Consider the following 14,022-nt stretch of genomic DNA (forward strand, 5'->3'; position numbering starts at 1 on the left):
GCGATTCAGCAAGTTACAGATGTTTCTGATTCTGAATACAGGAAGGATTTGGAGGGGAGAATTCTAATGAAACTAAAGTGTCACTAGGGAAAATATACTACTGATGATTGTTTACGGTAATATATAGCTCACAGTCAGAAAAAACACTTGATTTAGCAAAATGTTTTAAAAATTACATTTATTTTATTGTGCAGAGAGAGGAGGACGCTATCAGTCAGATTTGGGAGGTCAGAGAGCAGCTTGTGCTCTACCATATAGATTTAAGGCATTGAACTTAGATCATCAGGCTTGGTGGCAAGTACCTTTTCCTACTGGGCCATCTCACCACCCACCATCTCACCAGATTTTTAGTATAGCATTTTTCAGAAAGATTTTCAAAGTGTCTCTGTTTAGTTTAGTTTAGTTTAGTTTAGGCTTAACAATGGGCAGTTCAAAACCAAGCATGCTACTTGGACAAAATACGAGAAGAAAGAGCATAGCATGTAATAGAAAACAAAAAACACTTGACAATTGAATGGTTTAATAGAGCACACATGGAAACCACAGTGGAATATCACCTCATCCAACTGGAAAAGCTGCAATTAAAACAGAAAGTAGCAAAGTTGGTGGTAATGTGATGAAATCAGAACCCTCACACATTACTAGTAGAATGTAAAAAGGACTGGCCACTGTTTTTTTTAACACTTATCTCATATATGTGTGTGGGTGCACATGTGCCATGGCCCACATGTAGAGATCAGAGGAGAGGTTGCTCTAGTTGATTTTCTCTACATGTGAGTCTCAGGAATCAAACCCAGGTCACTGGCTTAACAGCAGGTGCTGCCACCTTCCTGCTGGCTTACCTCCTTTTACAAATATACCATCTGTTAAACAGAGAATTTCCATGAAATTTGGTTTTCTTGAGAACCTGGCTTCGGCCCTCAACACACAAACACACACACTGATTTTAATCCTCAACACATATCTGCAGAGGCATTTGACAAAACCCAACCTTCTTTCATAAAAAAAAAAAAGTTAACAGATGACTTTCTGAATCTGTTAGTCATGTATGTAAAACTAACATTAGATTATACTCAATGATAAAAATTTTTCTCTTAGATAAGGAACAAGGATGTCCACTCTTATTGCCTTCTCTTAAACATTCTCATATTGATTCTAACCTGTAAAATTGTTGGCGGACATGTCCAAATATAAAGAAAATTCCAGAGGGTGCACTAAAATATTTCTGCTAACATATCAGTTCAGCAAGGTTGCAGAATACATAGTCAATATAACAAAATAAGTTGTGGGGTTGGAAAGATGACTCAGTGGTATTTCCTGCTCCTGCATAGGACCTAAGTTCAGTTCCCAGAACCCACATAACCACTTACAACTGCCTATAACTCCAGTTCCAAGAAACCCAATGCCCTCTTCTTCTGGTCTCCTCAGGCTCATGCATGCACATAGTACACATAAATTTACATAAGTAAACACATGTGCACATAAATAAACAAAATTTTAAAGCAGAAAAAGTTGTATTTTATACATAAAAAATAGGGAAACCATTTAATTTGGAATAGCCTCAATATAAATACTTAGGAATAATTAGCAAAAGAAATTTCCAGTTTCACACTGAAGACTATAAAACATTGAATTAAAGAACCAAATAAAAGATAGTTCATGTTCATGGGTGGAAAGATTTGATATTCTAAAGGTAGAATATCCCTCAGATTTCTTTGTAGATTCAATAAAGTCTTAGTCAAAACTTTAGTGACAAAATGAGGTCCTGGGTTTAGTCCCTAGTGTTACAAAACAAAACGTATCTGACTTTCTCACAAAAATTCACAAGCTAATCCTAAAATCCAGGAGGAAATGTGAGAGCAATAAAAAGAACAGGCTGTAACAATTATGACTAACACTGCACAAACATAGATACATTATCAGTGGATTAGAATTGAATGTCCAAAATCATGATTTATAATCAGTTGTGTTATTGGAGTGCCAACATCAGGGATTGAATGTGGAGCCTTGCCCACATTAAGCAAGCATTCCACCATTGAGCTATATCCTTGGCCCTGCTTGTACTTTTGTTTTTAACTTCCTAATTTTTAAGATTTAATATTTGGTAATTCCATACATATCTACAATGTATTTAGATCTTATTTATCTCTACCCATATTTCTCTAATTCCTCCCAGATGCCCCCTCTTACTCCATGTCTTTTTAATATGTCTTTTTCATTTTTTTAACTCCAATCTCACTGAGTTGTACAAACTGGGCTACAGCTTGCTTTGTCCCAGACCCTGCCTGAGTAGTTGTGGAATTACAAGCATGTGTCACTAGAATTGATTTTCAGCAATGGTGCCAAGACAATTCAATGAAGAAAGAATAGTCTTTTCTTTGGGGAGGTGCTCAATACCCAATCAGACTGGGCTGTTCTATGAGTCATTGGTGCCAGTGAGAGACCATAAATCAAAAAAACAAGATAGATTGCTCCTAAGAAAACACTTGGGGCGGGGAGGGGGGAGTGCACGCCTTTAATCCAAGCACTTGGGAGGCAGAGGCAGGAAGGAGGATCTCTGTGAGTTTGAGGCCAGCCTGGTCTAAAAGAGCTAGTTCCAGGATAGGCTCCAGAAGCTACATAGAAACCCTGTCTCGAAAAACCGAGAGAGAGAGAGAGAGAGAGAGAGAGAGAGAGAGAGAGAGAGAGAGAGAGAGAGCGCGCACTTGAGACTCACCTCTCACTCCCACCATGTGCATATGTATGTATGCACACACATCCTCATACAGATGCATTTGCATATACACAAAGAATAGTTTTTCCCAAATCAAACAGATAATCAATGAACTAAAGTTGGAACCTGCCTCACACCATATATAAAATTAAATCAAACCATATAAAAAGTTCCTCTGTGACCCAATGAGATAGCCTAACCAATAAAGGTACTTGTCGCCAAGCCTGAGTTCATTTACTGGAACCAATATGTTTAGAAGGAGAGATCTGTCTTCCACAAGTTCCCCTTAAACCTCCTCACTATGCATACACACACATTCTAACTAAATATATAATAAAATTTAAATATATGTATGAGCTAAAACTATGAATTTCTTAGAAGATATCAAAGGTGTTAATATTTGTGACCTTTGATTATGCAAAAGGTTTTTCATTTTTCTTTTATTAATTAATTACTTTATTATATTTTACATACCAATCCCAGTTGCCCCTCCCTCCTCTCCTCCTGTTCCTCTCTTCTCCCCACTCTACCCACCCATCTGCTCCTCAGAGAGGTTAAGGCCTCCCCTGGAAAGTCAACTATGACTGTCTCATCCCCTCACTGAGGCAGGACCAAGGTCCCCCACCCCTCATGCCTAGGCTGAGCAAGGTATCTTTACATAGAGAATGGACCCCACAAAGCCAGTTCATGTATTAGAGTTAGATCTTGGTCCCACTGCCAGTGGCCCTACATACTTCTCAAGCCACTCCATTTTTTTTAATTGGATACCTAAAGCATAGTCAAAGAAAAATTAGATTAGAAAAACTTAAAGCTGCTCTACTGTAAACAATACCTGCATGAATATAAATAGTACACGAAAATGGCAGAAAGTATTCACAAGTCATATAGCTGCCAAGGGTCTTATATCGAAAGTACATAAAAAATCTTACCGCTCAGTAAACATAATCCAGTTGTAAGATGACTAGAGCAGCAAAGTGCACAAAAGGTGCTCTGTGTCATTTGCCACCAGGTATATATATGCAAATGGAAACCACAATTACATACCACTTCACACCCACTGAGACAATTATTGTGAAAAGAAAAGACAGGGTTTGGCAAGAATTCAGAATACGTTTGCTGGTAGGATGGGAAAATGGGGTAGCTGCTTTGACAAACAATTGATAGTTTGTTAGGCTAAAAAAATTGAGGTACTGTATGATCCAGTGATTCTACTCATGGTTCTGTCTACTGAGAAGGTATGAAGGCATATCCTTGTAAAAACTTGTATGCAGATGTTCACAGAACATAAGTGATATTAGCCAAAAATGTAGGAGGAAACCTGAGTGTATCAATAAGTATATGTATGAATAAAAATATATGTATAGAGTGAAATACATGATCATGATAAGAAATTAAGTAATGGCATATGCTGCAACACAGATGAACCTGGAAAACATTATGCTTGTCACAAATAATGATATATTACAGGAAATGTCCAGAACTGACAGATTTATAGGTAGAAAATAGTAGTTATAGTGACAGTGTTGTCATGATATGTAAATGTTAACTGAGGTTTCTGTCCCACCAGGTCCCGCAGTCGTTCAGTCCCAAACAAATACACTGGGGTCTACATTAATCATAAACTGGTTGGCCTATTAGCTCAGGTTTCTTATTAATTAATTCTTACATCTTAACCCATAATTCTTGTCTGTGTTAGGCACGTGGCTTGGTACCTTTCATCAGCAAGGCATTCTCATCTGCGTTGACAACTGCAGACTGAATCTTTTCTCTTCCCAGAATTCTCCTGTTCTCTTTGCCCCACCTTTACTTCTGCTACTGGCCAGTCGGCGTTTTATTAAAATACAAGTGACAGGATAAAAAACCATTGTCCCATAGCACTTCTCCCCCCTTAAAAAAAAAGAACTCTGAATCTAATATCTTTTGTTTTAACTTTTTTTCAGACCATTATTCATAACATCTTTTTAACAATGCTCTAAACATAGATAAATATCCATAATCCATTTTTGTGGAATGTGAGCATAGTTTTACAGGCTACTTCCTGCTGATTGGGGGGCCCTGATAATCTTATGGGGACCTAAAGAAAATTTAAGATTATGGTCAAGTCCTGGCTGGAAAATTCTGTGAGGCTTGTTCATCTCAGCCAGCAGTCTTGAAACTGTTCTGGATGCAGAACTCAGAGGAAACTCCAACAGAAGTGCTCTGAAATGTTGAATCATCTGTACCATCTGCTCCTATTGGAGATTCTTCAGGGGGTCTTCCTTGACCAAACCTGATTTTCCTTAGCCCAGAATGAATCCACAGCCTCTCATTTTCTGTGGAAACAAAAGCAAAACCTCCTCTCCAAAGTAACATACCTTTTGACTTAAATTTTGAAGTCAAGGCATTTTTAAAACATATATGTTGGATTAATCCAGCAGCATTTATAATCAGATATCTTTTAGCAGTTTTGTTCCTTGCTCAACCATCAAACAATATAAAGACAATACAATAACATACAGTATCCAGACTCTCTGTATTTTTCATCTTTACGTAGCTTTATTTTAAACTTCTATTTCATTTATTTTTAATTTTTAGCTTTTTGAGACAGGGTTTCGCTCTGTGTATCTTTGGTTGTCCTGGAATTCTCTCTGTAGACCAGGCTGCCCTTGAACTCACAGAGATCCGCTTGCCTCTGTCTCTCAAGTGTTAGGATTAAAGGTGTGTGCCACCAAACCCAACTACTCTCTTTCTTTTTTATTTTAAGGACTTTATCCTTTTTCTTTTCTCTCACAAGCCTACATATATTTTTAAACACAGTGTTAACCATTTAGAGGTTTTCTTCATCTGAATTTATCTTTACTGTTTATCTCTCTTTTTCAGACCACATGAGTCTTTAATTTGATAAACAATATGGCTAGGATTAAACCTGTGGCTTTGACAGCTGGATCCAACCCATTCCTTAACTTTCTGAGAGCCTAGCCTCATGGCGGAGGTACTGGTTGGAGCCATGTTTATTACCACAACTCTATGGAGTTTCAAGGACCCTGACACCAAGAAGCATGCTGTTAGCAATTCATGAACACCATTTAAGTGTTTGGTGGCAATGCAAAGTTTCGTAGCTAAAGCTGAGTCAGGAAGCCTCTCTTAAATGAGATACACTTGCCTCTAGCAAAGAGAGCAAACCCAAGAAATTTCTGCTACCAAGAAGCCATGCTTGCTACTGTTATTTTTTTGTCTAGAATTTACTTTCCAAGTTCTCTCAGGTTTTCTGTGTTTGCAGTTGTCCACACGTTGGGCACCATTTGTTAACAGAGATTTCTGTTCTGCCCAGTCCCAAAGGTGTTCAGTACCAACGAAATACACAAAGGTCTACATTAATTATAAACTGATTGGCCTATTAGTTCAAGTTTCTTATAACTTATATTAGCCGATAATTTTTCCCCCAGGGCAAAACGATATATCTTTATTTAAAACTGCAGGATTTTTTTCCTCTCTGTGAGTCTACAAATTTATAGGAGAGGAGAGAACTGCCCCAGCCCCGCCTCCCACCACTCTCCTGCCTGGGCCTTTGGTGGGAGGGACTCCCCACTGTGACAGTCCTGAAGATCCTGAGGATGTCTGAGGGGATCAGAAGGGTTCAGCGCTGAGATGAGACCTGTTTATGTCTTCACTCATACCTGGCGTTCTGCAGCCTCCCTCTTCTCCCCACCCCCTTGATTTTGGCATGAGATTTTAAAAAATGAACAGAAACACTTATTTCTGTAGCCCATAATTCTTGTCTGTGTTAGCCACGTGGCTTGGTACCTTTTTCGGTGAGGCAGTCATATCTTGATTCCTCTGTGTGTGGATGAAGACTGCAGACTGGATCTTTCCTGTTCTCTTTTCCCCGCCTCTACTTCCTGCCTGGCTACTGGCCAATCAGCATTTTATCAAAATACAAGTGACAGGATAAAAGACCATTGTCCCACAGCAGGTAAAGGAATTGAGATTTCTTTCTGTGGTAGTAAAAATGTGGCAAATGTGGTGTTGGTTTTAGATCAGTTCCATGAATATGCCAAAAGCCATGAATCATACATTAGGTGATTAAATTGCATTATGCATTATCTCTATAAAAGCACTAAAAACAAAAGAAGGCTTATCTATAAAACCCTAGGTTATTACTTTACAGCAGTGGATATGCTATATTGCCAAGAATCTTCATTTTGTTCACTTTCATTTTTCCATTGACTAAAACAGTGATTGTATATTATACTATGCATTCAGCTAATGTTTACTGATTTACCATGGTGAAAAGAAATGTAAATATACGTTTCAAAAATGAATCAATGGCCAGGTCACCACCTGGCACACGCCTTTAATCACAGCACTTCGGAGACAGATGCAGGCAGATCTCTGTGAGTTCGAGTCCAATCTGGTCTACAAAACAAGTTCCAGAACAGCCAGGACTGTTATACAGTGAAACTCTTTCAAACAACCACAAAAAAAGAGTCAAAGAGAGCATCAACAGTTACTCCAGGCTTTTGAGTGAGGCAAATTCTAGTTTGCAGTGATGATGGTGGTTTCAGGAGTGTAATCACTGAGACAGAGAGACATTATTAGCTGAGTTGAAAAGAGAGAATGACCTAGAGTTAATAATCATGGAATTATCTAACAGAAATGTGAAAATTGAAAACCACAGTAATAATATTACTATAGAGATGGGGACTGTATAGAAAAAAGAAGTATAATTAATCCAAGGGCATCCTGTAGAAGAAAAGAAAAAAGAGAAAGCTAAGAATAAAATCTCTTTATTTCACATAGAATAAAATAACAATGAAATTTGTAAGACTGAAAATGGACAAGGATACTGCAATAAGGTTTTGAGAGTCCTAATGATGCTTAGTTTGTTGTCAAAAGTCAGGACTATAAAAAGGACACTAAATTAAACAGGGAAGATTTCAGGACAGCAGCAGAACTAATTACAAGTGAAGTGTAAGGACAGCTAGAGCACTAACTTCTTTGAGAAGCTTTGTGATGAGAGTGTTGGGTTCTCTTTTGTCACTGAACTAGTTCAGTCTTCTAGCTCTTTAATTCTCTTTAATTCTGTTAACATCATACTAACACACATCCTATTAAAACAGGCCTAACTACAATTCTACAATTATATTGTACTCTTTAATTATGTGTCATTTATATTCATTTGTAGTCTGTGAGACTGCTTACCAGATCATCTTCATGTCTACATCCCAGAACCTAGTGCAGTACCTACTGTATAAATTTTATGAGTTATACAAAATGAATAGCTGTCTTCTTCTTTTCCCTGCTAAGACTTTTGCACAGTGGACAAGCACTCTACCACTAAGCTACAGTCCCCAGTGGTGAAACTAATAGTTCTCTTTTAATCAGTGTTTTAATTTGTTGTGGATGCAAGATTATTCCAAGACTTCATTCCAGCTTTAATCAGTTACACATGTTATAGTTTTCAGGGTCAGAGAATTTCAAAAGGCCAACTGAAAGCCTTATCTCATGCCCCACATGGCCTGTTTCCTAAAATCCAGTATGTTCAACTTTTTTATTGAAAGTAAATTTTTTTATATTCTGATCATCGTTTCTCTTCCTCCAACTCTTCCCAGATCCTCCCTGCCTACCCAACTTCATGCCTTCCTTTTCTCTGTTTTGAAAACAAACAGGCAAAACAAACCAGAATAATTTTTATGTACAAAAAAGTGTACACAATAAACTCCTAAGAACACAAAATTGGAGACTAATATATAAGTAAAACAACAGTAAGACAAAAAAATACCAAAACAAAATTAATATGAGACAAAAGTCTACAAAAATACCCTTGAGTTCATTTGTGTTAGCCATCTCATAATAGTTCTTGTATTTATGCTGGCAAAGACATGACTAAAATGGTTGACAATGCCATCCAGATTGGGTAAGCAACAAGTAGAACCAGAAAACTTAACGGATTAAAAAGATAAGGACTGAGCCAAGAAATCAAAGCAGTTAAGTGTGTGGTTGTTTGAAGCGGCTAGTGTCCCATAAAATTTCATGATCCTGATTTTTCATCTCTGAGCAGAGAGGATAAATTCAGATGAGCTAGATTTGTTCAGAAATGAGAAGCTTCGTTAGCTGGAGTTGTCTTAATTTTATAGATGTCTAGCTCTGTGGTAGCTTTCTCCTCTTTGCTGGCCACTGGGTTTTATGACCAATCAGCTCCTAAAGTTGAGGATAAAGGTACTGATCTTATCAGTAGAACTGAGTTCTAGCTATCAGCAGCCACCTATGTGGACAAAGCTCTTCATTGGATGATCTTTGGTAATATTTATAATTGACATAAGTCTGAGAAATGGAGAATTTGGACATAGAGCAATAAGCTGAGGAAGACAAAGATCTTTATTATGTATGCAAACATAGTTTCTAGAACTTCCAGTTCTTAATTCTGAGAAGAGAAGATAAGGCAACTCACAGTGTTGTACTTAGACTTAAATGTGAAGGACGTCTGGGAAGGCTTCTCAATTTAAGTTTTCATTTTAGTTAGCTGAAGATTTAGTTAGTTAAGATCTGACTCTTTTGTTATCAGGATCGTAAGAGGCAGTATGAGCTGCTCAAACTTGAAAGGAACTTCCAGAAGCAGTCTACAGTGCTCAGACGTAAAACTGAGGAGGTAAGTAAGAAAAGCCTATCTGCCGTGCTAAATGCGTTGTCCTTTTCAAACTAAAACATGTGTCTTAGGGAATGGGAGGTGTCAATATTGGCCAACAGTTCTTAAGTCTTTTTCTTTGTTTTGTTTTATTTGGGGATTTGTTTTTTGTTTTTGTTTTTCTGTAGTCCAGGCTGTCATTGAATGCCAAGGCTGACCTTAAACTCCTAATCTTCCTGACACTACCACCTAAGTATTGGGATTATGAACATGCACTACCTTGCAAGCTGTATAAGTCCTAAGTCTTCATCTCTTTTCATCTAATATGACCTGTGAAGAAATAAATGTGTTGAAAACTACCATTTAAATGTGATTTTTTTTGAAAAAAAATTCTAATTTGGGTTTTTATTTTCTTAAAAAAAATAAAACAGACTACTAGCAATACATGACATTCCCAGACATTTTCAGCCTACAGGAGTTCCTTTAAATATACCCCTCTTGCAAGTTGAAGCAATAGTTATTCATCAGTTATGTCCATGGAGATTTTAAAACCTGGCTCCTATAGGAATTCAAACCGAGAGTTTGTTTATTGGGATGCTACAAATTAAAATGTTCTTCAACATCACCATTTCCCATTGTATTTAGGTAGCAGCTGCCAACAAACGTCTGAAGGATGCTCTCCAAAAGCAAAAGGAGGTTGCAGATAAACGGAAAGAGACTCAAAGCCGTGGGATGGAAGGCACTGCAGCTCAAATGAAGGTATGAACAGCCTGAACTGCCATTTTCCTTACATGCGCTGGGGATAGGAAAAATAGGAAATAACTTTCTTTTGATTTAAAAGTAAATGTGGAATTTTAAGTTCTGCCTGAAATCCTTATTTTTCAAAAGATTTATATCTGTAAACTGTTGTCAAAGAACAAGAGTAGAGAATTCTTTCTATCCCTGCCTGTCATAGCTCAGTTTCCATTTTATTCTGGTATAACTGACATATGGTAACTGGTACTTAAAGTACAGTTTGATGAAATGCTAGGTCGCATCATACCATGAACCAGGGTTGTAGACTGAAAAAAAAAGGACAGAGTTTGAATTTTCCTGTCATTCTGCTTTCTGACATTCAACATAGTGTGACCATCCACCTCACACTCCTCCCCCAATGCCTTCCCTGCCATGAGGAGCTGTATTTCATTAAACTGTGAAAACCAGTCAATTGTTTCTTAAGTTGCTTTTGTCAGGTGTTTGAGCAGAGCACTGAGAAAAGTAACCAATATACACAGAATCCCCAAATACATTTTTTGGCAAGGTATGGTGGTATACTGGTGACCTAGTAGCATTTATGAAGCTGAGGTAAGAAAATCATGAGTTCAAGGCAAGTCTGGGCACCATGGAATGTTTGAATCCACTGGTTCATATACATACATTCAGGCAAAACACTCACATACATTAAGTAAATCTAAAGTTTTAAAATTTTTAAAATTAAAGACCCAAATATAATCAGGCAGTGGTTCCACATACCTTTAATCCCAGCACTTGGGAGACAGAAGCTAGTAGATCTCTGAGTATGAGGCCAGCCTGGTCTACAGAGTGAGTTTCAGGACAGCCAGAGCTGTTATACAGAGAAATCCTGTCTTGACAAACCAGAGAGAGAGAGACTGGTTTAGCTTTAACTATAGATTTGTTTTTATTTTTTTATAATTTTATTAAAATGGAATTGCATGGTATCTGACTTTTTGGCCTCTAATCAGCATAATTATTTTCACGTTCATTCATATTATTACATCAGTTACTTTTATTGCTGAGTGGTATCTCATTCATTGTATTAATATATCATAACTTCTCTGGTCACCTGTTGTTGGTCATTTGAGCTATTTCCAGTTTGGACTATTACAGATACTACATTGAATACTCATGGACTATGTTTTTGTGGGAACTATGTGTCTTATTTCTTTTGGGTAGACATCCCAAAGTGAGAATGGCTTTCTCATCTGCTAAGTGTATGTTTTACCTATTAAACAATTACTTAACTGTTTTCAAAGTGGTTGTACTGCTAGCAGTGAATGAAAAGGTCCTTGTTGCTGCGTGTTCTCAACAATACTTATGTATGCGCAGTCTTTTAAATTTTATTTATTCTACTAAATAAATAATATATCTTGTTTTCATTTTCCTAATAACTAAGGATGCTGAGCATCTTTTTATGTGTCTACTTGCTTTTTTGTTTTTGTTTTTTGTTTGATTGGGTTTTTTTGTTTGTTTGTTTGTTTTTTTTTTTTTGAGACAAGGTCTCTGCAAAACCCTGGCTGTCCCAGAACTCACTGTGTAGATCAGACCGTCCTTAAATTCATAGAGATCTACCTGCCTTTGCCTTCTGAGAGCTGAGATTAAAGGTGTGAGCCACCACATCCAGCCTACTTTTTTGAGTATGTTTATTCTATGAAGTATCTAAATATTTTCCCCACTGTTTGACTGGATTTTGTTTTTCTTATTATAAACTTTGAATTCTTTCTGTAACTTGGATATATCCAATTACCTCTGTATTTTATAATTATTTTCTCTTAGGCTCTGACTTGCTTTTTTCATTTTTAAATAGAATTGTTGGAATATCAAAGCTAGCTACTTATCTTTGTTGAGACGGGACCATGTGTGTTCCTGGCTGGCCTCAAATTCACTGTGTAGCTGAGGATGAACTTGAGCTCCTGATCCTCCTGCCTCAGCCTCCTGGGTGCTAAGATTATACTCTTGGCTTCTCTTCAGATCGTGTAATCTTTACCACTAATCTCTGGAATTACAAGCATGCACCACCATGCCCAACATAGGGTTTTAATTGATACTATCCAATTTATTGATTCCTTTATGATTCATAGTTTCCATGTTTTACTTGACATCATTAATAAACTCACAGTTGCGAAGATTTTCTCATAAATATTCTTTCTGAAATGTGTAATTTTAATCATTACGTGTAGGCATATGGTTCATTTTGGCATGATACGTCAGAATTATATGTCTGTATATCTATTTGTAGATTCCATTACATTGATCCACATATTTATGCTACTACCAAAATATCTTAAATGCTATTCCTGAATTTCCAAAACATCAGATTGTATAAGTCTTCATAAGTTCATTCTTCTTCTTTCTTTTCTTTTCTTTCTTTTCTTTTTTTGTTTGAGAAAACTAGGTCCTCCGCATTTCTATCTGAATTTTAGAATTGGTTTTTAAGTTTCTGTCAAGTCCGCTATGAGTTTGATTAAAATTGCATAAAATTTATATTAAGGGTTTCACAAAATGAGGGGGCTGGAGAGGTGACTTTGTGTTTGCAAGCACTGGCTCTTATAGAGGACCCAGGATCAGTTCCCAGAACCCACATGGAAGCTTAAAACCATCTGTAACTCCAGTCCCAGAGGATCAGACATCCCCTTCTGATCCAGTACCAGGAACACATGTGGTACATATACATACATGCACCACCCATATACCTAAAACTAAATCATTTTTTATCAAAATTCAATTTCATTTTTCAGTTTTCCCTTTATTATCAAAATAATCTCATGGCTTGATTGTTTTAGCTAATAGGATAGAAAATGACATTACTTTTTTTTACCGAGTTTATTTTATTAAAGCATAATTGACATAAAGTGTGTGTGTGTGTGTGTGTGTGTGTGTGTGTGTGTGTATGCGCGCGCGCGTGCTTTATTGGATAGTTTAGTAAGTGCTAAGAATTAAAGCCAAGGCCTTGTGCATGCTGGACAGGTACTCTACTGATGAGCACCTCCCATACACTGATCTAGATCATGGTTAGATCAGGCAGGAGGATCACAAAATAAAGGTAAGCCTAGGCTGCATAATAGCACCCTATTTCGAAAAGTGTTATGTTAAGCAAAAATATGTTTATGTTAAAATATATATAAGCATCAATTTTTTCCAAGTTAGCCATCTGTAAGAAGGAGTTGGTTGAGGAAGGAAGGAAGAGTTGGTTCTTTCATAGACCTCTGGATTTCCTGATCGAAAAAAGGTAGAAAACTAAATGTAATAATAGAAATTTCATCAATTATATCACTGTATATTATATATACTATAATGAAGATTAAAAAGGAATGTGCTAGATGCCTACTTTGAGAGTTTGACTAAAATAAACAATTTCTCAGAAACATACAAACTACAGAAGTTTACTGAAGAAGAAACATGTTATAACCTGAACAACCTGAGATCAGTTTTTCTTGTAATGAGAGGGGGGCCCTTTGTTTGTCCCGGCCACCTGGCTAGCTTACACCTGAAATAACCACACAGAAACTGTATTCATTAAAACACTGCTTGGCCCATTAGCTCTGGTTTCTTAATGGCTAATTCTTACATCTTAATTTAACCCATTTCTATTAATCTGACTGTGGTTTACCAGCAAGATTCTAACCAGCGTCAATCTCAGGCAGAAGATCCATGGCATCTCTCACACTGCCCTTCTTCTCAGCATTCATTTCTGTCTTCTCTGCCTACCTAAGTTCTGCCCTATCAGACCCAAAGCAGTTTTTTTATTCATTAACCAATGAAAGTAACACATGAACAGAAGAACCTCCTACACCAAGTTTTTGTGTGTTTAGTATGTGTGTATGCATGTTTGCACAAATGGGGGGTTGAACCTTGTGAAGGCCTGGGTACCCTGTTTTGGCCTCCCAGATGCTGAACTTACAGGCAGGCTACCATGCCCTCATCCCTT

At 37.2% G+C, this 14,022-nt stretch overlaps 1 protein-coding gene across 1 annotated transcript in view; it reads left to right on the forward strand.

Annotated features, from left to right (window-relative positions):
• The window catches only part of Kif4a (kinesin family member 4A), a 112,455-nt gene that overhangs the window by 78,377 nt on the left and 20,056 nt on the right, over window positions 1-14,022 (forward strand). The window contains exons 19-20 of the mRNA XM_038316803.1: window positions 9,258-9,341; window positions 9,963-10,076. Of these exons, the coding sequence (XP_038172731.1) occupies window positions 9,258-9,341; window positions 9,963-10,076 (198 nt within the window). The remainder of the gene's footprint in view (window positions 1-9,257; window positions 9,342-9,962; window positions 10,077-14,022) is intronic.

Source organism: Arvicola amphibius, chromosome X (genome assembly GCF_903992535.2).
Source record: "Arvicola amphibius chromosome X, mArvAmp1.2, whole genome shotgun sequence".
In the NCBI taxonomy this organism is placed as follows: domain Eukaryota; kingdom Metazoa; phylum Chordata; class Mammalia; order Rodentia; family Cricetidae; genus Arvicola; species Arvicola amphibius.